Source organism: Panthera leo, chromosome A2 (genome assembly GCF_018350215.1).
Source record: "Panthera leo isolate Ple1 chromosome A2, P.leo_Ple1_pat1.1, whole genome shotgun sequence".
Lineage (NCBI taxonomy): Eukaryota > Metazoa > Chordata > Mammalia > Carnivora > Felidae > Panthera > Panthera leo.
The window spans coordinates 74,247,620-74,273,864 of record NC_056680.1 but is presented as its reverse complement, the minus strand read 5'-3'; the positions used below and the strand labels follow the sequence as shown (position 1 = coordinate 74,273,864).

Below are 26,245 nucleotides of genomic sequence, written 5' to 3'. Positions count from 1 at the left end.
CCCCCTTCCGCTCAGTTCCTCCAGGTGGGTGGGAACTGAGAGCAGCCTGAGCCAGGGTCTGAAGAGGGAAATTCAGGGTCATTTTGAGCAACGCGGCAAATCTGACTTCCAGTAAAAGAGGCAAACACTAAACACCCAGAATCCCAGGGACGGAAAACACTGCCACATGAAAGGGAAAACAGTTCCACTGACACAAACCGTGGGGCTCAATTAGCCGGCGTTCATTTTCAAGTACGATGCTTAAGCTGCAATATGTCCTTTGGCTGGAGACACAAATGAAGACCTCAGTGCTGGCAAGGTCTTGACGACAAGCAGTCTCCAGGGGAGCCAGGCGAGCCCAGCGCCTGCCACAATACCTCAACTGCACAGGGCTGCGCTTGGTGTAAACCTGGGATTCATCTGTGCCCATCTCTGGGAGAGGAAAATAAATTACTGAGAGGCCAATATGCTGAGGAGCTTGTAAAACACTAGGGAACCCAACCTGAGCGTGCAATGTGGATTTTTTTTTTTTTGTTTTTAATGCAATAAAACGCCCTCTTTGTGCAGAAATGTGCAAAGAACTGTTAGGTTCAGGTCACATGTATTTCTGACCTTCCAGAGAAGGACACCGACGTCCAAAAGGGCACACACAGAGAGGACCCCCCCCCAAAAAAAAAAGAACACAGAGAAAGAAAAGTGTGTATCCACATCTCTATTTTGAACTCCAGGATTCACTGGACAGCACTGTATTAAAGCCATGGGTTTTCTGAGATGAGCCCGATCGATCCGTACAGATCTGGGGGGTGGCCTCTGCGCTGCACCAGCCGTTTCTGCCGCACTTGGGTCCCCAGGAGACCCCCCGGAGGGAGGACTGCTGCCGCAATCTCCCGCCCGGACCCGCGGGCCAGCGGGCCAGCGGGGAGCGGGCGCCGCGGGCGGGAAGAAGCGCTCGGCTCCGGGGACCGCGGGCGAGCCGCAGCACCTGCCACCGCTCGCGCCCTCGCCCGCCCGGGAGAGCGGCGACCGCGGCCAGCAGCGCGGGGGGCGAGCGCGCGGGGAGACTCGGGCGGACCGCGCGCCCCGGGCGCTCCAGCCTCCCCGCCCGCGGCCGCCTCGCTGCAGTCGCCGCGGCGCAGCACAGGGCATCCCCGCGCCCCCGGCCCCGGCCTCCGCCGCTCCCCCGGCCCGCTCGGCCCTCGCCGCCGCGCGCCCCCGCCACCTGCCCCGCGGCCCGTCGCCCGCTCTGACCTTTTCCTGCGCGCGGTTGAGCCGCTTCTGCACGTTCTTGGCGAAGATGCCCGTCTTGATGTCGGCCATGGCTGCGGGTCCGGGAGGCTGCGAGGAGCGGAGCGGAGCGGGCGGCGGGCCGGCGGCAGCGAGGACGAGCGGGAGCGCAGGAGGAGGAGCGGGAGGGGAGGTGGAGGAGGAGGAGGAGGAGGAGGCGCGGGAGGGGCTGCGAGGAGCAGCCGGGGAGCGCCGGCAGGGGTGAGGGAGGGGCGCAGCGCTAGGCACCGGCTTAAAGCGACAGCGCGCAGGCGGGACGCGCGGGGCCCGGCTGCGGGGCGGCGAGAAAAAGCGAGGGAAGAAGCCAGAAGTCAAAATGCCCCGAGAGTGCCCGCGGCGGTGGAAGAGGAGGTCGGGAGGGGAGAGGGGAACGAGCCCAGCGGCAGTCCGGGGGCCCCGAGGCGGCTCCGGGGTTCTTCCGAGGCGGAGTTTGCGTTGGGGGAGGCCGAGTGGGGCCCGATTCTTTCCAGAAAAAAAAAAAAAAAAAAAAAAAAAAAGGAGGCTCGGGGGAGGGGGGCGGGGGGCGGGAATGGGGAAGCCGGGATGGGAGGTGCTCTGACGTGGAGGCGGGGGGATGGGCTCTTCCGGAGAGTGCACCCCTCCCTGGTTGTGTGTTCCAGAAAGCTGGGCCTTGCCCTGCCCTCAGGAGGCACACAGCCCGAGGAAAGGTGACTGGGAAACCAAGTCAGTGCGGGGTTTAGAGCTGCCGTGGAGAGGAAAGCGATGCCCACACTTCCCCAAACTTTGAAGAAGAGATTTGGGGCCCGCGGTAGGGAGGTTCCATGTTGAGAAGGGACGGTCCCTGTAAGCAAGGTGCTGTGCTTTGGTGATCTGGGTAATTGCTGCCCCAAGGATAGTCAGGTCCTTGATTGCCTCACGTCAACATCGCAAGACCTGGGCCTCTTGCCCTGTGGCTTCCTGCGAACCTGCTGGCAACCTCACAGGGATTCACTATCCTCAGTATGCTTAGCAGAAGGGAGAATAATAGGGATAAATTTGTCGTATACTTTACACAGAGCTCTTGAAGGCCCTGACCAGTGGTGAAACCATTCAGTCACTTCTGAGTGTGAGGCAGTGTGGCCGGTGGCCCAGCAAGCAGGTCAGAGGTAATCTGGCACCTGAATGTGGTGAGCCCCAGTGAGCATCTCACTGGAGCAGACTGTCACCTGTGGAGCACCCCTGTGAACCACCCCTTGGTATCCACTCGGTGGGAAGTCCCCCTACCTTAGTTGTAGAATGGCACCGTGACTGGCTTTTGCCAATAAGATATAGTAAAAGTACACTGGGCCAGTTCCAGCCTAAGCCTGGAGAAGCCGAGCGGGTTTGGCACTCTACAGAGCCCTGTGCTACCGTGTAGAATTTCTCCCTGCTGCGAAAAGCCTCATGGAGAGGCCACGTGGAAAGGGAGAAACCTCAGCCTCCATCCGTCTGACCCACTGACTAAATTCGCATCAGCAAGACCACCAGAAGAACCGCTCAGCTGATCCCAGCAGAGCACAGTGTGGTGAGTAAACAAAATGATAGTGCTTTTCAGCCACTAACTTTTGCAGTGGTTTATTACTGAAATATCCAGCCTGTTCACTTGGCTCTTATATCCTCTGGATGACTATTCATCCCCGTTTGCCTGGGAATGAAGGGGTTTCCAGGAGATAGGACTTCTAGTTCTAAAGCCCAGAAATCCCTGGGTAAACCTGGATGAACTGGTCACCCTACTTCCAACATCTGAAGTAAACAGGAGTTTACTTCACAGGGAAGTAGAGAGAAAATCCCTCTCTTGGTCAACACTCAGTAGAAAAGACTGCCCAGGGGGCCTGGGTGGCTCAGTAGGTTAAGCTTCTGACTTCGGCTCAGGTCATGATGTCAGGGTTTCTGGGTTCAAGCCCCACGTTGGGGTCTGTGCTGACAGCTCAGAGCCTGGAGCCTATTTCAGATTCTGTGTCTCCCTCTCTCTGCCCCTCCCCAGCTCACTCTCTCTCTCTCTCTCTCTCTCTCTCTCTAAAATAAACAAATATTAAAAAAGGAAAAGGAAAGAAAAGAAAAGGCTGGCCAGAAGACAGAAATTGAGTCATGTCTCTAAAACACGGGGCTTTAGAACCTTAGCTCGGCCCTGAGATCTTGTCTTGAGGATACCAGCCTCAGAATGCTGGAATACACCAGAATGTTCTGGAGCATATCAGTCTGTGGGCACAGTCCATGGGGGTCCCAAAGCCCCCTCTGCTCCCATCCTGGGCCTGGCTATAGCTTCCCTCACAAATGTCACTGCCCTCTTTCTAAACAAGCAAGGGACAGAGTTCCAAGCAATAAAAACCAAGCAGGTTTACTTTTCCTCTGCTTGCTGAGGGCCCAAGCCATCCATTCCCACTGCACCAGGCTTTGTCTCTCCTTGGAATTACTCCCCCACCAATTTTTGAAACACAGCAAATATCTTTTGAACTAAAATTGCAAATGGCTAGCTTTTCCCGCAGTTCAGATGCCCAAATCTAGTTCTGGAATGGGGGTGGAAAGGGGAAGCAAGTCATTTCTTGATAATTGTATTTGAAATGCATGCCGAGCATGTTACAAAGTTGTTATGCGCAAACTTATCGAATTAGTGCTCTCCAGCTGAGAGAGAAAACGGTATCTATTTTCAGGTTGCTGTGAGGGTCATTCTAGCCAGTCTAGAATAGTGATGAAGCACTTAGCTGCTACTTAGTAGGTGCTTTGCAAATATTTGTTGAAAAAAAATGCATGGGTACATGAGACTAGATATTGGGCACCCATCTAAGCTGTTTCTTCTCCTAATTCTGCAATAATGCTCCTGGAACGGCGGTGTGTGGAAGGGGCCCCCAACTACGATGATTTTTAAATATTGTTACACCATACAGTAGAGGCATTTTTCATACAAAATCTCCTGCAGGACCCAAATATATTAATCAGATGGACCCCTCTCTGGTTGTGGAGGGTGTGAAGTGACCAGAGCCCCACCCATGAGGCCACCCGATTATTGCCTGCATCTGTCTCTAGGGAAGACCTTCAGCGCTGCAGACTTCCCTGCCCACAGAGGAAATCCACAGCGGAAGTGACCTCAGAGGCACCTTCCACCTCCAGAGTCACAGGAGCCATGCTTCTGTGTGCATTTCCTTCACCCACAACACCACTGGACCCACCTCCCAACATTCCTTCCTTGCCGGTGTTTCTTCCTCCTAGTTTTACCCCCCATTTTTCTCCTCAGTCAAGGGAAAACAGGGCTCCTACAGTTCCATGTAGATTTCACTGTTAATGAGGAATAACCCCAGTTCTTTCCCCCATTGAGGACAAGCTTAGGTGTCAAGTTATAGTTAACATTTATTCAGGTAAGGTTCACAGACAGTATCATGACTCCAGCCCCACCCAGATCTTCTTCATCCAAGCAAGGAGGAAGTCCTGATTTTTCTTTTCTTGTTTTTGAGAGAGAGAGAGAGAGAGAGAGAGAGAGAGAGGGGGAGAGAGAGGGAGTGAGAGTGCAGGTGTACGCAGGGGAGGGGCAGGGAGAAAGAGACTCTGAAGCAGGCTCTGTGCCCAGCATGGAGCCCAGCACAGGGCTCGATCTCATGACCCTGATATCATGACCTGAGCCAAAATCAAGAGTCAGATGCTGAACCAACTGCACCACCCAGAAGCCCCTTCCTGAATTATTTTTAACTTCCAGTTTTTCTTTCCTCCTAAATTTAGCTTAAGATTGGTTGATAAGTAAAAAATGTGAATTATGCTAAGTTCTGATAATTTGGAATAGGCCTGGAATCACTACTGTGTTATCACAGAACTCATTTTCCATATTTTTAATGGCACAGATCTTTATGCTCGCCAATCTTTGTATCTTGTAAGTCCAATTTAGACCCTTAAGGAAGGAGATTTTTAAATCCATGTTTAAACGTATCTAGTTATTTGAAGCTCTTACAAGAGTTGTAATATATGCTATGGTGTCTCATTGGCCACAGCCTCTTTGCATCATTGTATCTAATGAAGGAGGCATTTCCTTTAAACATTTGGTGAAGCCTACCTGGAATTTCAGCCCCCATCAAATCTTGAGTAGTTGTTACACTTCCCTCTTTGTTCAAAGACTCAGATGCAATTTTATTTTCTCTCACAAATGTTAAAGTAGCAGCGGATGGAGCACGTTCTCTAGAAAGATACATATTTTGACCAATTATCTTCTACATTTCAAGTAAAAACATACAAGTGCGGATTCACAGTCAACTCTTCAAAGTATGCCAATTATTTACATTCTAGTCCCACATACAGTTTTACTAAATTTTGCCTGTATGACTGCCCTCTTCTATTCCTAATTTAACCAGGTCTAAAAATAGCAACTTCCTCACTACATTAATAATGCATCACTAATGCGTCCCAAAATACTAACTAGGAGTGAAGAGCTTTGTTTTTCATAGACAGAGCCATTGGCCACCAAGAAAAACAATCACAATGTATAAATTGCCTAATAACTGTAATGTATTTTGACACCATGCTTGATGCTTTTTTGCAGAGTAGATGCAAAACAACTCCCATATCCCAAACAAATTGCTAGAACATCACTTAATAGCTTATAAGCCAATCGAGAGGTCAGGGAGCAAAACAAAATGGAAATTCTAATTAGCCACAACTCTTTCTGAAGAAGGGGACAAGTTCCTGCAAATATTTTAAGCTATTTTCTATCCACAAATAAGCTCTAAAAATTCCACATCCAAGGTGGATATGAGCATATTTGTCTGGGCAACCGAGAGCACCCTCTTAATAGCTTTAAGAGCTGGATTATCTTACTGGGAATTTTCCAGCTTGGACAACCCCCGCTTCATAGCAGGGACGTTCTTCAAAACCTCTTAAGAAATACTTAATTGTATCATGTATTGGAAGAGAACTTTTTGGTTCAAGGAACTTATTTTTGGTTAAATTTGCCCATGTTTATATTTTATAAGAATAGAGCTATCCACATGTGACTGCCTTTGACTGCCTGGCCACTCCCCTACCCTCACCTGTTCTGTCACCCCTATACTTCTGTCTCCAAGGTGGCTCCTAGAGCTGTGGCCACCAGCAGAGTAGAGGTCCTACCTGGGACCATAGTGTGGGGATCCTTGAACCCCCACATTGTCCTCAGTGTCCCCCCACTGCAAGCCTGCATGCACTTCAGCCAAAGCCCCTGGTTAAGGAGGCCAGTCTGGGGTCATGCTAGGATCTTATGTTCAGGAAGCCTGGACTAAGCATCGTGTTCTCCCAAATATCTGCCTGCCTACTTCCCTTCAGTAGACCCTCCGAGCTCTCCAGAAGCCACGTGACCTTCTACCTGTTCTCACATCTCAAAACCCCCTCACTCCACCACTCTGCTCTAAAGACCCCCAACATGCTGCTGTTTCAAGCCACCTGCAAGGAATCAGGCAGGTTGGGTGGTGAGCGTGGGAAGAGTCCCTGTATTACGCTCAGTGTTACTGCCATCGTTCAACAGTATTGGGCTTACACAGGCTTCAGTTAGCCAGTCTAGGACACAATTTGTCATGGATTGAGCTGTGTCCCTGTGATATTGTCATTTATAATAAGAAATATTATATTTGGTCCCTGTCCGTGTTTCTGGCACAGAGCTCCTAAAACCCTTGGAACTCCCCCAAGTGATGAGAGCAATAAAGGCATCTGGCTATCCAGAAGCAGGTCCCTGTCAACCATACCTGAATGTCTGTTAATGAGGTGGCTTTTGGAAAACTCTAAGGATGAGGGCCGGTTGCCAGGGGAACCAACCATGTGATTAGAATATTGGAACTGTCAATCCCCCACCCCTACAGGGTCCCCTGCTGGGGAGGAGAGAAAAGCTGGAGACTGGGTTCAGTCACCTATGGCCAATGATTTAATCATTCGTGCCTATGTAATGAAGCCTCCATAAAAACCCAAAAGGACTGGATCTAGAGGGCTTCTGGGCTGGTGAACACAGGGAGGCACTAGGAAAGTGGCAGGCCTGGAGGGGCAGGGAAGTTCTGCACCCCTTCCCCATACCTTGTCCTATGCATCTCTTCCCTCTGGCCGGTCCTGTGTTATATCCTTTTATAATAAACCAGCGATCTAGTAGGTAAAATGTTTCTCTGAGTTCTGTGAGACGATGTAGCAAATTGATTGAATCCAAGGAGGGAGATGTGGGAACCTCTGATTTACAGTAAAACCTTGGATTGTGAGTAACTTGTTCTGCGAGTGTTCTGCAAGACAAGCAAATATGTCTAATAAATTTTAACTTGCTAAGCAGGCGATGTCTTGCAATATGGGTAGTACCTGACACCGAATGTCACATGATCACAACTGAGCCAATGGTTCTTCTCTCTCTCTCTCTCTGTCTCTCTGTCTCTCTCTCTGTCTCTCTCTCTCTCTGTGGGATTGTGGGTGATCATCTCCCATGCTCCAATGGTCAGTCTCAGGCCATGGTGTTTGGCAGAAATCAGTGATTTTTCAGAACATTGAAAGGTGCCCACAACTGCACTAGTGTATTTTTTTTTTGTCACTTCAAAGCACCTATGGACAGTTCTTTGCTTTTCCAGACAAGAGTAAGCTTAGGAATGCTTTGCTTCATTCTAGGTCAGGCTGCCTGCAGATACAGACCCTGTCCTCGGCTGCCTTCTTGCCATTAAATACAGTATATAGCAAGTTTATTAATACTGTACTATAGTCAACATCCATGGGAGTGTATACAATGCCCCCGTGCAGAAAAAGATTCCATTGAGCCAATAGATAGCAGTGATTCCGTTAGTGATTGTGACAGTCATCTTACGTGATACCCCTCCTCTCTCTTGTCTCCCTCACACCAGCCACCAAGATTTTCAGAGGTAAGTGCAGGTTAATTTGTTTCTTTTTCTTTATATTTTGCATTTTCTTTATTATTTTGTTTTGTATTACAGTATTGTAACCATTTTTATATGAGTATTTTTAGGTGTAGAACGAATCCTCTGAGTTTCTATTATTTCTTATGGCGAAATTTGCTTTCATACACAAATGCTTTGGATTACAAGCATATTTCCGGAACGAATTATGCTGGCAAAATAAAGTTTACTGTATTTATAAACAGTTGGTGAGCAGCGTCGGTGACAACCGGGACTTATACCTGGTGTCTGAAGTGGGAGGCAGGTGCAGTCTTGTGGCACTGAACCTTTAATGTGTGGGATTCGATGCCAAGTCCTCATAGATGGGGTCAGGACTGAACGGAATTGTAGGATACCCAGCCAGTGTTGCAGAATTGCATGGTAAGGGGAACCTGAGCCCTCCTCCCATGTTTGGTGGTCAGAAGAAGTATAGAAAGGAGACACACGGGAGGAATTTTTTCCCAGTTCCCACAAGGGATGAAGTCGTAACCCCTGGTACCTGTGAATATGACCTGATTTGGAAATAGGGTCCATACAGTTGTAATTGAGCTATAAATCAACATGAGGTCATACTGGAGGAAGGTGGACCCTTAATCCGACATAACTGGTGTCCTTATAAAGAGAGGGGAGATGCAGACACAGACACACACAAGAGGAAAATGCCCCGAGCAGTCAGCGCCAGTGTGGAGATGGAAGCAGAGACCCAAGTAACACAGCCACACGCAAGGAGCCCCAAGGACCCCCAGCAGCACAGAGGCAGGGAGAGGGAGCCTGGCCCTGCTCACACCTTGATGGTCCTCTAGCCTCCAGAATGGAGGGAATGGCTTGTTGTTTGTTACCGCAGGCCTAAGAAACTAATACAGAATCCGGCCTCTTTCTTCCTACCAGCCTGCATCTTGGAAAACTGTATCCCCCAATCCAAGTAACTGACAAACAGATCTCCAAACAGGAGCTTTTCATTAGTTGGAACAGTCTGTGTTCATCTGTTGCTTTCTTCGGAAACAATGTCTTTTTAATAAGCATATGATCTGTCCATATTCTCCTTAATTTAGTAGGAAAAGCGGTAGCTTTTGAGGGAGCCTGTGGCAGGTCGGGTCCTTCCGAAGCAGGGGCTGAGTTTGGGGCGCAAGCTAAGTAAAGCATTGAACTGTGAGAGGCAGGAGGAGGAAGGGTTGGCAGAGGAGAAAGTCCAGCGGCCAGGCAGGCCTGATGAAACCTTGACCAATCTGGGAGGGGCTCTGTCTGTCGTGAGCATAGTGAGTGCCTCTGTTTGACAGGGGCTGGGCCATTACCGCCCTGCCCACCGGCCACCCTAGGAGGGGTGTGAATGGGGCCAGGTGGTTCTCTGCCTGGGGACTGCATTCCCTCAGAGGGAGGCAGCAAGCCTTCTCCAATGGGGGGTGGGGGGGGTGTCTGGGCAGCGGATCCCACTCCTACTCTCTGTGGTCCAGATAGAGAGCTCCTGGGCACATACTAGGCACATGCGCTTCAGTCTCTCCAAACTGTCATTCTCTCTTTCTTCAGCTCTCCATGTTCTTGTGCCCCCTATGGGCACTGAGACACCAGAAGGTTCTGAAGGTACCTTAACACTTCCTGGGTCATCCTCCTCAAAGGCCAGACTTTTACATTTAAACATGGTCCATTTGTCCCTAATGGATGAAGTCAGTTACAGTCACCTGTGTTGTCAGATTTCTCCACTCAAAAGCTACCACTTCCCCACTTGTAATAAATGAGAAACTTGTAGGTAGATATTCTGAGACTATATGCAAACTCCTGTCAAACTCTCGCTCCCCCAATTTGGCATGCATGAGGATTCTTGCCTAAATCTGTCTTTACTAAGATGATTTTTAAATGGTAATTTTCCAATTCCATCAGTGCTACCGTGTTTATTAGTCAGCATTCTACTGTACGGAACAGGTCACCTTTTCTTCCCAGGTATTTTTTAACTTACGATCTGTTATCAAGGTGGACTCCTGGATCTGTGATTTATTCACTCTATTTCTGTTCTTATTCACCTTAATGCTCAGTTATCCCAGCCTTGGCCAATGAAAGGCTTTCATTTCTTTTTCTTATATACCCTCATCATTCTTTTGGCACTTATTTTCTGGCATAATAAGATGTTCCAGGCTCATCTTGTATTTTCTGGGCTTTGAATAAGCCATTTCTCCATGAACTCCTGGTTCATTTCTGTGGAGAATTATATTTAGGAATGAAGGTCTTGGCTCAGGCTCTACTCATTGCAACTGGATGTCTGAGTGTCATTGAAATAATAAATTTATACCAATGCCTCTAATTTGAATCCACCCTAGGTTTTTGCTTGCCTTCCCCCCATTCCATGTTCCTACCTCTATCTCCCAACTTCCATATTCCTCTGGCTCCCAAAAACCTCACTGTAGTCCCTCATTTGCTCAGTTCTGCAGTAGCCACAAAATGATTTCATAATGTTCGTGTCACTACAACAAATAAACCTACTGAAAGGAGTCAAGGTTGGTTTACCTTTTTTTTTTTTTCCTTTAGATTGAAGTCAGAGTACTATGTTCCAAACTTATTTGGGGTACTGGCATAAAGACAGACATACAGACCAATGAAATCAAAGAGAGAGCCCAGAAAAAAACTTTCACATGTATGGTCATATGATTTTTAAGAAGAGGGGCCAAAGCCACTCAATGAAGAAAGGACAGTCTTTTCAACAAATGGTGCTGGGAAAACTGGGTATTGATATGCAAATAGATGAAGTTGCACTCTTACTTTATACCATATACAAAATGGATCAAAGGCCTAAATGTAAGACCCAAAACTAGAACACTCTTATAAGAAAATATGAGAGGAAAGCCTTTGTGATACTGGGTTTGGCAGTGACTTCTTGGATCTCACTAACATCATGGACAACAAAATTAAATAGGTAAATTGGGACACAACAAAATTAAATGCTTTTGTGCCTCACAAAAAACAAGAGTCAAAAGGCAAACCATGGAACCCGAGAATATATTTGTTTACCATATATCTGATAAGGGATTCATATCCAGAACATATAAAGAACTCCTACAAATCAAGAACAAAAACAACCTGATGAAAAAAATGGACAAAGGACTTGAATAGACTGTTCTCCAAAGAAGATAACAAATGGCCAATAAGCCCATGAAAAGATGTTCAGTATCACTCACCATCAGGAAATGCAAATCAAAACCACAATGAGATGCCACTTTATGCCCATTAAGACAGGTACTCTCAAAAACAGAAAATAATTGTTGGCAAGGATGTGGAGAACTTGGAACCCTCGTGCACTATTGGTGGGAATGTAAAATGTTACAGCCTCTGTGGAAAATAATGTGGTACTTTTTCAAAAAATTAAGAATAGAATTACTATATGATCCAGAAATTCCACTTCTGGATATATATCCACCCTCCAATTAAAGTAAGGTCTCAAAGAGATATTTGTACACCCATGTTCACAGCAGCATTATTCGTAATAAACAAAATATAGAAGCAACTCTAGTGTCCATTGACTAATGGATAAACAAGTATGGTATATACATACAACAAAGTTTTATTCAAACTTATAAAGGAAGGAGATGCTGGGGCGCTTGGGTGGCTCAGTTGGTAAAGCTTCCGACTTTTGATTTCAGCTCAGGTCATGATCCCGGGGTCGTTGAATTGAGCCCCCCTTTGGGCTCTGCGCTGAGCATGGAGCCTGCTTGGGATTCTCTCTCTCTCTCTCTCTCTCTCTCTCTCTCTCTCTTTCTCTCTCTCTGTCTCTCCATCCCTCCGTCTCTCTCAAAATAAATCAATAAACTTTAAAAAAATAAGGAAAGGAAATCTTGATGCATGCTACAACATGAATGAATCTTGAGGACATAATGCCAAGTAAAACAAGCCTTTCACAAAAGAACAAGTACCACGTGATTCCACTTATGTAAAGTACCTAGATTTCAAAGAGACAGAAAATAGAACAGTGGTGCCCATGACTGGGGGCAGTGGGGATTTGCTGTTTAATAGGTACAGAGTTTCAGTTTTCAAAGACGAAAAGAGTTGCACAGGTGGATAATGGTGATGATCATACAACACTGTGGATGTGCTTCATGTCGCCAAACTACACACTTAAAAACTGGCTAACATGATAAATTGTATGCTGTTTTACCACAACGAAAAATGAAAACCTTCTTCAGGCAAATCACTTTATTCATTGGAAACAGGCTCATTTGTTCCTGTTTTCCTTTAGTTTGAGATTTTTCTCTCATTCTTGTTATTAAATCTGTAGAACATTAGTACAAATTCTATACAACATTGTATAGAAAGGTATACCCAGGGAAGAGTCATCCCTTTGCCTGTCCCTACAATCCCTTCATCTCCATCCCTGCGGGTAACCAGTTTCATCTTGTTTTATCTTTCTTGTATTTATTTGTTGTTTTGTTTTATCTTTCTTGTATTTATTTTTTGCAAAATTATACAGATGTGTGTAGTTTTTACATTTTCTTCTACTTTTTAAAAAACGTTTATTTATTTTGAGAGAGCGAGCGCATGTGGAGGGGCAGAGAGAGTGGAAGAGAGAGAGAATCCCAAGCTGACTCAGCGCTGTCAGCTCGTAGCCCAATGTGGAGCTCGAACTCACGAGTTGCGAGCCTGACCTGAGCTGAAATCAAGAGTCGGGCACTCACCCAACTCAGCCACCCAGGTGCCCCAATTTTCTTCTACTTTTTATAAAAAAAGGTGGCATACCACATGTATTTTTTTGCATTTTTCACTTAAAATATATTCTCAAAACTATTCCCTTTCAGTTCATAGAAATTTTCCTCATTTTTTTTTTACTGGTTCATAATACTCCATAGTATGTATTTCCCATACTTTACTTATCCAAAAATTATTGTCCTAATTTATCTTGATGCTCAAATTGTCCCAGATTTAGCCACTGAAAGCAGTCTCCTGCATTTGAGCATTTAAGTAATTGGCAGTATTTTGCCATTACAAATAGTGCTTCGATGAATAACTTTTGCATATGAATAACTTTTTGCATATGTATTTTCATGTTGTTCAAAGTGTATCTTCAGGATAATATTCCTAGAAGTGAAATCTGTGAGTCAAAGAATACACACACATGGAGTTTTGTTCAGTATTGTCGAATTATTTTCCTTAGGATAGTACTTTTTTTCATTCTAATCAGCAAGGTATAAAAGTGCCTGTTTCCCCACAGTCTTGCTAATTTTATCAAGCCTTTGGATTTTTGTCAACATGAGGGATAACGAGAAGGAACTGTAACGCTGAAATAAATGAAAGATTATTTCTCAAATATCCCTCTACTGTGAAGACAAGAGATTATGAAAGTTGTATCACTAATTCCAATATCTGGGTCATCTGCATCTGTAGGCTGATTCTATCAATGTTTGTGTTTTTAAAAGTTTTTTAAAGTTTATTTATTTGGAGAGAGAGGAAGAGAGTAGGGGAGGGACAGAGCGAGAGGGAGAGAGAGAGAGTCCCAAGCAGGCTCTGCACTATCCATGCACCGCCCAGTGCGGGGCTCAAACCCACAAACCATGAGATCTTGACCTGAGCTGAAATCAAGAGTCAGACGCTTAACTGACTGAGCCACCCAGGCGCCCCTCAATGTTTTTTTTTTTTTTAATGTAGACAAAAATCATGTCTCTTACTTACACTTGCGTGACAGACATTGTGTATAAATGAGTAGACATTGAAGCAAATAATCTTTTGCCCCAGAATGGTCCACCCTTTTCTGTTAGGCAGCTAAGGTAAAAGGATGATTTCTTTCATCTTATTAGGAGTTAATACTAATAAGCATCAAAATACTTGATCAGGCCCCTCCAGCCTGTGACAGGCCCCTCCAGCCTGTGACACAGGCACAGTGGGACTAAGAGATACCTCTGTCTTCCAGCTCCAGCTCTGGCCACCACTAATTCAGAAAAAGCGGGAGAGATTGTTGAGTGTGGAGGGCTAGATTTATGTTTGAGATTTGCATTAGCTTTCCATGGCTACTTTAACAAATTACTGTAGACTTGGTGGCTTAAAACAGCACAGATTTATTACCTTATGGTTCTGTAGATCAGAAGTCTGACACAGACTTCAATGCGCCAAGGTCAAGGTATCAGCTGGGTGCATTCCTTTCCGGAGGCTCTAGAGGGGAATGCCAATTCTTTGTCATTTCCAGCTTCCAGAATTCCATTCCTTACCTTATGGCCTCTTTCTCCATCCCAAGAGTCAGCAATTTCAATCCCAATCCTTCTCTTCCCATGCTGCCATCTGTCTGGTTCTTTTTTCCAACTCCCTCTTTTACTTCTAAGGACACTTGTGATTACATTGAGCACATTAAAATAATCCAAGATAATCTCCCCATTTTAGAGCCAGCTGATTAGTGACCTCAATTCCATTGGCTATCTTAACTCCCGTTTGGCATGTAACCTGACATATTCACAGATTCTGGGGATTATGATGTGGATGTCTTTGAGGGGCCATTAATTGCCAACCACGGGTCTTTTGCAGATTCCATTCTATTAGCCAAGTCTCATTCAACATTCAGCTGATTTCCTGTTGTGGAAAAGTTGGTTTGACTCTGGCAGACCCTCCACTATCCACGCCATAGGCTAGGTTCTCAGGGAAGCGGACTCTAAGATGGCTCTCGGTGTGCAGGCTGTTTACAGGAAGTGCCCCTGGGGATCAGTACCTGTGAAAGGAAGTATGTTAGTTTCCTGGGGGTTCCATAACAAATTTCCGCAAACTGGGTGACTTAAAACGAGAAATTTATTCTCTCTTATTTCTGGACAGAAGTCAGAAATCAAGGTGTTGGCAGGTCCCCGCCTTAAACCTGTTGGTTTAGAGCCCATCTTGGGGTACTAAAGGAGGTTCTATTCCTTATTCCTTGCCTCTTCCAGCTTCTACTGGCTATTAATGTTTTTGGCCTATAGCTGTTCACACCAATCTCTGCCTCTAACTTCACAGGGCCTTCTCCCCCTCTCTTCTCTGTGTGTTTCTGTCCTCTATGTCTCTTATAAGGACATCATTTGTTAGATCTAGAGCCCACCCAATAATCCACGATGAACCCATCTCGAATCCTTAGTACATCTGCAAAAACCATTTTTACAAGTAGGTTAGCATTCAGAGGTTCTAGGGATTAGGCAATGGACATATCATTGGGAGTACCGGAGAGTAGGAAGCGGGATTGGACACGGGAAGAAGCTGAGCTGCAGTACATGTCCCACTACCTCAGCAAGCCACACAGAAAGCTTTGGAACTGAAATGGTCCATCAGATTTCTCCTGCGTTGTGAAGAAATGTCCAGAAATTTATACCCATGCCTTAAGCAGTCATAAAATGCGGGCTGCCCCTGGAAGGGCATGGTGACTGTCTGTAACTGAGGTAATCCCTAAAGGCTGGCTGTACCTCCAGCAATGGGAACAACAGTCCTTCTTTTAAAGGGAAATTGGTTATCGCATCTCCTGTGCAGCCCAGCTCCACTTCTTCATATGCATTTGGGGAGTAGCTCTTCCAACCTTGTGTCATTGTGATAAGCACATCCACCAGGCTTCTACGCCACCTTCCGTTCTTCCAGAGCTTTGTCTTCCCCATTGGTCTCATGGCCTAGTTCTACCTCCCTTAAGCCCCAGTCTGCAGAGGAGGCCACCAGTGAGTTTCTTAAGTGATGTCACTACACTCCTGATGACTGTGGCACATGGTGGGTCTTCCAGGACTTCCCATCAAAAGTGATTATCTGTTGAGTTTTTGGCCTTATGTAGTATATCCACTCCACCTTGCCCACTTCTGGGAGTCTTTTAATCCTTCCCTCCCATTGCCTGCCACAGTAGTTCTGTTTTGTTTCTTCCCCACTTAGGCCATTACTTTTTCCATGCTTCTAGGAGCCATTGGAGTCCTTGCCAGGGTGTTAAACCCTGTATCTTGGGAAAGTGCAACTAATTTATAAACCTTCTCTTATCCAATCTTAAGTTCCGGGTCCCCTTTCTCAACCACGTTGAGCATCCAGACCCACACACCCTCCCCCGGATCTTGCCAGTACATGCTATCTGGGACCGACCAACAGTGCCTTTGTGGTACACTCCTTTCCTCCTTTTTCACACCCCACACCACTGCTTGGGATATGATGTGACTTCACCTGAATTCCAGGCCTAGTAGCCAGGACTGAAGTGAGGGGCACATCCTGGGTGCATCCTTGCCTCGCAGGGGGAGACCTTTGAATGGTCTTCAAGGGAACAGAGTGCTAGCTCTCGATGGGGGGATGGGCCACTTCTGAAAGCTCAGAAATTTTAGGGAAATTTATGGATTTAAGATGTTCAGGGTTTTCGAAACTTAAAAAAAAAGATATTGAGGGTTTTCAATTTAGATATCTCCATCTCATGTGTCAATGTCCTATTCTTTTGCAGACAAGGCTCTAATCTTGGCGCTGAAGGCTCACCAGGGCTGAGAGTTTAGCCCTGGGAGCTCTGCTCCTCTGGTGATTAAGTCCTGCGCCCAGGCTCAGATTGCTCTGCACTTGCCACTAAGATGCTTTTCAGAGCCTCCTACATTCTACCAAGAGGGTACCCTGTCTCTCACTCTGGGTTTTCAATTGACAGTTAATAGCTTATAGTCTTATGTTTTTCCGGTGTGTCAATCAGTTGGGCAACAGGTATTGTACTCCGTAATTGTTTTACTTACTGTTTCCTATATATTTTCTTTAAACATTTTTTTATTCTGACTTCTTTCACGTAGCACAATACCCTCCAGTCCCATCCATGTTATTGCAAATGGCAGGATTCTCATGGTCAAGTAGTATTCCATTGTATATCTAAACCACATCTTCTTTATCCATTCGTCAGTTGATGAACCTTTGGGCTCTTTCCATAATTTGGCTATTGTTGAAAGCGCTGCTGTAAACATTGGGGTACATGTGCCTCTATACATCAGCACTCCTGTATCCTTTAAATAAATGCCTAGTAGTGCTATTGCTATGTCATAGGGTAGTTCTGTTTTTAATGAACTACTATGAAACTAGAAGTCAACCACAAGAAAAAACCTGGAAAAACCACACCGTTTTCCAGAACGGCTGCACTAGTTTGCATTCCCACCAGCAGTGCAGGAGGGTTCCCATTTCTGCATGTCCTCACCAACATATGTTGTTTCCTGGTTGTTAATTTTAGCCACTCTGACCAGTGTGAGGTGGTATCTCTTCGCAGTTTTGATTTGTATTTCCCTGATGATGAGTGATGTTGAGCATCTTTTCACATGTCTATTTTGGCCCATTTTTTAAATTGGTTTATTCATTTTTGCATGTTGGGTTTTATAAGTTCTTTACAGAGTTTGGATACTAACCCTTTCTCAGGTCATTTGCACATGTCTATTCCCATTCTGTAAGTTGCCATTTCGTTTTGTTCACTGCTTCCTTTACTGTGCGGGAGCTTTTTATTTTAATGGAGTCTCAGGGGTTTATTGGCTTTTGGTTCTCTTGCCTCAGGAAACATCTAGAAAGAAGTTGCTATGGCCAATGTCAAAGAAGCTACTAACTGTGTTCTCTTCTAGGATTCTTATGGTTTGGGGTCTCACATTTAGGTCTTTAATCCATTTTGAATTTATTTTGGGGTGTGGTGTAAGAAAGTGGTCCAGTTTCATTCTTTTGCACTTGCTGACCAGTTTTCCAACACTATTTGTTGAAGAGACTCTCTTTTTCCTATTGGATATTCTTTCCTGCTTTGTCAAAGCTTAATTGACCATTTAGGTGTGGGTTCATTTCTGGATGTTCTATTCTTTTCTATTGATCCCTGTGTCTATTTTGGGGGCACTACTATATGGTTTTGATTGCTACAGTTTTGTAATATAACTTGAAGTCTGGAATTGTGATGCCTCCAGCTCTGCTTTTCTTTTTCAAGGTCTCTTTGCTATTTGAGGTCTTTTGTGGTTTCATACAAACTTTAGGATTGTTTTTTTTAGCTCTGCGAGAAATGCTGGTGGTATTTTGGTAGGGATTGCATTCAATGTGTAGATTTCTTGGGTAGTGTAGACATTTTAACAAAGTCTGTTCTTCCAATCTGTGAGCATGGAATGATTTTCCATTTCCATTGAAGATGTTGTGTCATCTTCAATTTCTTTCATCAGTATTTTACAGTTTTCAGAAGAGAGGTCTTTCACATCTTTGGTTAGGTTTATTCTTGGGTATCTTATGGTTTTAGTGCAATTGTAAATGGGATTGATTCCTTAATTCTCTTTCTGCTGCTTTATTATTGGTGTATAGAAATGTAACAGATTCTATACATTGATTTTGTATCCTGTGACTTTACTGAATTTGTGTATCAGCTCTAGCAGTTGGTGGAGTCTTTAGGGTTTTCTATATAGAGCATCATGTCACCTGAAAATAAAGTTTTACTTTAGTGAAAGTTTTACTTATTCCTTGCCAATTTGGATGCCTTTGATTTCCTTTTGTTGTCTGATTGCTGAAGCTAGGACTTCCAACACTATATTAAATAACAATGGTGAGCATGGACATCCCTGTCTTCTTCCTGACCTTAGAGGTAAAGCTCTCAGTTTTTCTCCATAGAGGATGATATTAACTGTGGGTTTTTCATAGGTGACCTTTATTATGTTGAAGTATGTTTGCTCTAAATCTATTTTGTTGAGGGTTTTTATCATGAATGGATATTGTACTTTGTCAGATTCTTTTTCTGCATCTATTGAAAGCAAGGTCATATGGTTCTTATCCTTTCTTTTATTAATGTGGTGTATCACGTTGATTGATTGTGAATAATGAACCATCCTTGCAACCCAGGAATAAATTCTACTTGATTGTGATGAATGATTTTTTAATGTATTGTTGGATTCAGTTTGCTAGTCTTCTGTTGAAAATTTCTGCATCTATATTTATCCGGGATATTGGCCTGGAGTTCTCTTTTTTAATAGTGTCTTTATCTGGTTTTGGTATCAGGGTAATGCTGACCTCATAGAATGAATTTGGAAGTGTTCCTTTCTTTTCTTTTCTTTTCTTTTCTTTTCTTTTCTTTTCTTTTCTTTTCTTGTCTTTTCTTTTCTTTTCTCTTTCTTTTTTTTTTCCTTTTCTTTTTTTCTTTTTTCTTTTTTGGAATAGTTTGAGAAGAATAGGTATTAACTCTTCTTTAATTTTTGTTAGAATTTACCTGTGAAGCCATGTGGTCCTGGACTTTTGTTTGTTGGAGTTTTTTTGTTGTTGTTGTTGTTTTTGTTTTGTTTTTTTATTACCAGTTCAAATCTTTGTTGGTTATTAGTCTGTTCATGTTTCTTGTTTCTTCCTATTTCTGTTTTGGTAGTTTATATGTTTCTAGGAATTTATCTATTTTTTCCAGTTTGTCCAATTTGTTGGCATTTTTCATAATACTCTTTTATAATTGTTTGTATTTCTGTGGTATTAGTATTATTTCTCCTCTCTCATTTGTGATTTTATTTATTTAGGTCCTTTCTCTTTTATTTTTGATAAGTTTGGCTAGAGGTTTATCAATTTTATTTTTTCAAAGAACCAGCTCCTGGTTTCATTGATCTGTTTTATTATTTTTGTAGTTTCTGTATCATTTATTTCTGCTCTAATCTTTATTCTTTCCTTCCTTCTCCTGGCTTTAAGCTTCATTTGTTGTTCTTTTTCTAACTCCTTTAGGTGTAAGGTTATTTGAGATAACCTTATTTGAGATTTCTCTTGCTCCTTGAGGTAGTCCTGTATTGCTTATACTTTTTTCTTAAAACTGCTTTTGTTGTACCCCAAAGGTTTTAGACTATTGTGTTTTCATTTTCATTTGTTTCTATGTATTTTTTTATTTCCTCTTTGATTTCCTAGTTGACCCATTCATTGTTTAGTAGGATGTTGTTTAAACTCCATGTAATTGTGGTTTTTCCAGGTTTTTTCTTATGGTTGACTTCTAGTTTCATAGCATTGTCTCAGAAGAAGTGCATGCTATGACTTCAGTCTTTTTTGTTTCTTAAAAATTTTTTAAATGTTTATTTATTATTAAGAGACAGAGAGAGCATGAGTGGGGGAGGGGCAGAGAGAGAGGGAGACACAGAATCTGAAGCAGGCTACAGGCTCCGAGCCATCAGCACAGAGCCTGAAGCAGAGCTCGAACTAACAAACAGCGAAATCATGACCTGAGCCGAAGTCGGACGCCCAACCGACTGAGCCACCCAGGTGCCCCTGTCTTTTTTATTTCTTAAGGCCCTTTTTTTGTGTGTGATCTAATATGTGACCTATTCTGAGAATGTTCCATGTGCATTTGAAAAGAATGTGTATTCTCCAGCTTTAAAATGGAATGTTCCAAATATATCTGTTAAGTTCATCTGGCCCAGTGTGTCATTAAAAGCTGTTGTTTCCTTCTTGATTTTCTGTTAAGATGACCTGTACATTGATGTAAGTGGGGTGTTAAAGGCCCCTACTATTTTTGTATTATTATCAATTAGTTCCTTTATGTTTGTTTTTAATTCTCTTATATATTTGGATGCTTTCAGGTTGGATGCTTAAATATTTATAGTTGTTATATCTTTTTGTTGGATTGTCTCCTTTATGATTATATAGTGCCCTTCTTTGTCTATTATTACAGTCTTTGTTCTAAAGTCTAATTTTTCTTTTTTTAATATTTTTTATGGTTTTTTTTTTTTTGAGAGAGAAACACAAGCATGAGCAGGGGAGGGGCAGAGAGAGAGGGAGACACAGAATCTGAAGCAGGCTGCAGGCTCTGAGCTGTCAGCACGGAGCCTGATGAGGGGCTTGAACCTATAAGCCATGAGATCATGACCTGAGCCAAAGTCAGATGCTTAACAAATTGAGCCACCCAGGCACCCCTAAAGTCTAATTTTTCTGACATAAGTGTTGCTTTTCTGGCTTTTATTTTGACATCCATATGCATGATAAATATTTCCCCATCCCCTCACTTTTAATCTGCAGGTGTCTTTATGTTTAAAATGAGTCTCTTATAGGTAGCATGCTTAGTCCATTTACACTCAAAGTAATTATTGATAAATAATATATTTATTGCCATTTTGTTGCTTGTTTTGTCATTTTTTTCCTAGAATTTTTCTCTCATTTTTTTTTTTTTTTTTTGTCTTTGTCATTGTTGGTCTCTCCTTTGCACTTTAAGGGTCTCCTTCAATATTACTTACAGGGCTGGTTTAGTGGTCATGAACTCCTTTGGTTTTTGTTTGTCTGGGAAACTCTTTATTTGACCTTCTATTCTGAATGATAGCCTTGCTGGATAGGGTATTCTTGGCTACAGATGTTTCCCATTCAGCACTTTGAATATATCATGCCATTCCCTTCTGGTCTGCCAAGTTTCTATTGAGAAATCTCCAGCCAGCCTTATGGGTCTTCCTTTATAAGTTAAGGACTTCTTTTGTCTTGCTGCTTTTAAGATTTTCTTTATCACTATAGTTTTCAAATTAATTACTATATGCCTTGGTGTTGGCCTGATTTTGTTGATTTTGATGGGAATTCTCTGTGCCTCCTGGATCTGGATGTCTGTTTCCTTCCCTAGATTAAGGAAGTTTTCTGTTGTTATTTCCTCAAATAAATTTTCTGCCAGCCCCCCTTTGTCTCTCTTCTTCTTCTGGGACTCCTATAATATGAATGTTATTATGTTTGATAGAGTCACAGAGTTGCCTAGGTCTATCTCATATTGTGTAATTCTTCTTTCTCTCTTTTGTTCAGCTTTATTACTTTGCATTGTTTTGTCTTCTAAGTAATTAATTTCTTCCTCTGCTTCTTCCACCCTGCTGTTCATTGCACTGAGCCTGTTTCCAATCTCATTTCTTGCACTTTTTATCCCTGATTGATTCTTTTTTAACTCTTTTGTCTCTGTGGTAAGGGTCTCATTAATGTCTTCTATTCTTTTGTTAAGCCTGATGAGTATCCTTATGACCGTTGCTTTAAATTATCCGTCAAGTATGTTGCTTATATCTTTCACTTAGATCTCTGACTGTGGCCTTATCTTGTCTTTTCATTTGTGATAAATTCCTCTGTCTTCACATTTTATCTAAGTCTTTGCCTTCTTCTCTGTGTTAGAAAAGCCAGTTGTGTCTTCTGTTCCTGAAAGTAATAGCCTTATGAAGAAGAGGTCATGTAGTACCCAAGGCCTGGTGCTTCAGGGAGTGTTTCCAGTGTGTGCTGTGTTCTCTCTGCTATTGTGTTTGGCTGCTTTATCCTTCAGGCTAGTCATCTGCATAGGCTCTCTTTGCCTGCTGTCAGTCCCCCACCTGAATATGGCAAGTTTTAAGTAGATGTGCTCTGGTCTGCTTGTGAAACGAGACCTGACACTACCTCCACTGAGGCCCTGCGGAACTCTCTGGTTGGGAGATGTGTTGTGGGCAGGGGTTTGTGCTGGTCTTCTGGAGTAAGGTCTGCCACACTGGGACTGAGACAAGTGTGCTGAGAAGAACAGCCCCGCCAGAGCACAAGGGGATGGGCCTTGGTGTGTGTAAGTTAGGCAGCCAGTGTGGACACTGACCTCCTTCCCACAGGTGGCTCTCTGTTTATGCTAAGGGATGGGGGAGGGAAATGGCACTAGCCAGCTCCTTTGTTCCTAGAGAGGGGTCTCTGTGAATGTTGCCTCTCAAGGATGCATTCTGAAGAGCAAATAATCTCTCCATCGTGTGCCCCCACTGCTCTTCAGATCACAGTTTCCACACTGTCATTCCTGGGGTCATTTGCCTACATTCTCTCTGGGAGTGGTGTAGTGCCCTCCAGGCTCTATCCCAGCTGAGCCTGCGGACCTTTAAAATTCCAGGCTTTAAGCCCCACTGGGTGCATGAAATTCAGCCCCTCTCAGTTTCAAAGCCAATGCCTTTGGGGAAATGTTCTCCTTGTGTGTTCCCCTGTGTCTCCTCTGTCTCTCTCACCCTCTTCCATGACCACAGTTCCCTCCCCTCCATAGCACACATGATCCGTTTCTCCCCTAAACCATGTATCCACACTTCCTACCTTCTGCTTGTAGCCTCCACTCTCCTTTTAGTTGTGGAGTTTGTTCTGTCAGTCTTTAGGTTGATTTCTGGGGTATTTAGGATGATCTGATAGTTATCTAGTTGTGTTTGCAGGACGAGACCAGTCTATGGTCCTCCTAGTCCACTGCAATCTCAGTCTCTGATTTTTGTATATTGATTTTATATCCTCCAGCTTTACTGAATTTATTTTTTAGTCTTAGCAGTCTTTTTTCTCATACCATAGTAGTTTCTTATGGCGTCTTCAGGATTTTCTGTAAATAAGATCATGTCACTGCAGTCAGGGACCATTTTACTTCTTCCTTTCCAATCTGGATGATTTGGATTTCTTTTTTCCTATCTGACTGCTCTGGTTAGAACTTCTAGTACTGTGTTGATTAGAAGTGGTGAGAGTGGGCATCCTTGCCTTCTTCTTGATCTTAGAGGAAAAGCTTTTTAGTTTTTCACCAGTGAGTATGATATCAGCTATGGAATTTTCGTATTCAGCTTTAATATGTGGAGGTCCTTTGCTCTCCCATAACTTTTCAAACATTGGCTGATATATTTGACCAGCCAGTGCACTTTTCCAGGTGTACCGTCAGCATTCATCACTGATGAAGTTTTAATAACTCTCTGTGCTCCACTTATCACCATGATGGAGTCCTCATTGCCAGCTGAAGAGAGTAATCTAACTCCAAAACCTCACTTTTTAAAGTGTATTTATTTATTTTTGAGAGAGGGAGAGCACAAGCAAGGGAGGGGCAGAGAGAGAGAGGGAGACACAGAATCCAAAACAGCTTCCAGGCTCTGAGCTGTCAGCACAGAGCTTGACAGGGGGCTCGAACTCATGAGCTGTGAGATAATGCCCTGAGCTGAAGTTGGACACTTAACCAACTGAGTGACCCAGGTGCCCCGCAAACCCCACTGTAAATGTTCACTTTTTTGGCCACTCATGGCAATAACTCTCACAGCTGGAGTTCTCTGTACAGCAGTCTGAGACGAGAGTCTAATGGACAGTATATTTATTAGGAATTGACATGTATGGAAGAGAGGAGGGAGAAGTGGGTTTAGATAGAAAGATAAATCAAGCTGCAATGCAGACCCAGTATTCTCAGCCAATCCCACAAGGAGTTATGGAATAAAATGGCCAGTCACCGTTTTCTTGTGTTGAGTCAAGATGCCTAATCAGTCATTAGATAAAGACCATCCCCAGAAGAGCATGATGTTAGGCCACTTGGCTTTCTGCAGTTCAGGCAATCACTGAAGGATTTAAAAAACAAAGTCTGTCTTCTGACAGCATTCCCAGTCCCTAAGCCAATAAGTCCTTCCTTGAAGATTTTGAGTGGCATATCCATGCTACCAGACAGGACAATTACTCCTACATATGAAAATAGCTGCCGCTCATTCCTCACTTGGAAAGGGCTTGCCATGTTCTTCAATATAGATCATTTAGACTTTATTGTTTCCCAAGCTCTTCAATATCATTTTAATGTAATTTTAAAATTGAGATTTTGCAGTTTATCTGATATGTTGCTTGGGCAGGAAGTGTGATGTTTCATAACATCGGCAGCCTGATCAGCAGTGAAACTATTCCAACCTCTGAATTGTTAATTTCAGTTATGTGTCTTTCAGTTCTGGAATTCCCAGTTGGTTATTCTCTATAACATCTGGTAGGTGCTGAAATTCATTATTTTGTCATTTAATTTCTTGAGTATATTCATTACAACTATTTTAATATTCTTTTAAAAAAATTTTTTTTAATGTTTTTATTTATTTTTGAGACAGAGCATGAGCGGAGGAGGGGCCGAGAGAAAGGGAGACACAGAATCTGAAGCAGGCTCCTGGCTCTGAGCTGTCACCACAGATCCTGACGTGGGGCTTGAAGTCACAAACTGTGATATCATGACCTGAGCCGAAGTCGGACGCCTAACCGACTGAGCCACCCAGACGCCCCTAAATTTTTTTTTAATGTTTATTTATTTTTGAGAGAAAGACAGAGCCCAAGCGGAGGAGGGTCAGAGAGAGAGGGAGACACAGAATCCAAAGCAGGGTCTAGGCTCCGAGCTGTCAGCACAGTCTGACGCAGGGCTCGAACTCACAGACTGTGAGATCATGACCTGAGCTGAAGTCAGACGCTTAACCGACTGAGCCACCCAGGTGCCCCAACTATTTTAATATACTTATCTGAGAACTCGAATATTTAAATTTCCCATCCAAATATTTTCTTGGTTTTTTTCTCCTTCTTTCTTTTTTACTCCCTTCATTTCTCTTCCCTTCCCCTTCATTCCTTCTTCTTCTTTTTTTTTTGGCATGGGAAGTTGTTTTTGGTTGACTATGCATCACATATGATATATTGTCAAGATAAATTGAGGCTCAATGATATCATCCTCCAGCCAGGACTTTCTTTTGATTTTGGTGAACAGTTAGAGAAATAAAGATCACATTGATTCCAATAGAGATTGAACTCATTCAAACCTGTTTTTCGTAAAGGCTGGGCAGTTTATGATTCACTGTAATTTGGAGTATCTACACTTTTGGAATGGAATGGAATGATTCCAGCTGTCTTGTTCCTTTTTGCGCTTGTACTCCAGTGTTTATAACCAAGCCCCCTGAGCCTTCCAGAAATTCTACTCAGCTTCTCTCTCTTGTAAACCACAATTTTCTCAACTTCCAGACTTGCAGCTTCTTCTTCTTCTTTTTTTTTTAATCAATAAAATTTCCAGCTAGAGCAGGGAGTAAAAAAAATGGTGCCAAATCTCAGTGTCAACAGCCTCTTTTCCCTAATTTATAGAATCTTACCTCCTTCAGTCCTCACTGACTTGGTAGCTCTCTGATACCTTCAGATGGTTTGTGTGTGTGTGTGTGTGTGTGTGTGTGCACGTGCATACATGTTTAATTCTGTTCGGCTTTTCTACACATTGTTGGTAAGAAGGTGAGTTTACTACAAGATAGTTCATCATTGTCAAAAACACAATTCCAAGCTCTTGCTTTATTGAGTTTATGTTTTTAGTAATTGTTTTATAGCACAAAACAGCCCTGAGGAGTTTCCTTCCATTCTCTGAGTTACATTTTTATTTACTGGACTAGGTTTGTCTTTGGTAGGGAAGAGTTGAGTTTTATGTGTTTTTCTTTTCTGTAGTAGGTTTACACGTTCCTGTTCTGTTTCTTTTATCTTAATTATATCTCCCTGACCCTTCTCTGACATCCTATTCCCTCTGTCATAAT

General features: G+C 43.5%; 1 protein-coding gene across 2 annotated transcripts in view; it reads right to left on the bottom strand.

The window, feature by feature from the left end:
- Window positions 1-1,350, bottom strand: part of AMPH (amphiphysin) — a 247,746-nt gene extending 246,396 nt beyond the window's left edge. For both annotated transcript variants that reach the window (XM_042914690.1, XM_042914700.1), the window contains exon 1: window positions 1,228-1,350. In XM_042914690.1, the coding sequence (XP_042770624.1) occupies window positions 1,228-1,296 (69 nt within the window). In that variant the 5' untranslated portion in view covers window positions 1,297-1,350. The remainder of the gene's footprint in view (window positions 1-1,227) is intronic.
- Window positions 1,351-26,245: the final 24,895 nt, after the last annotated feature.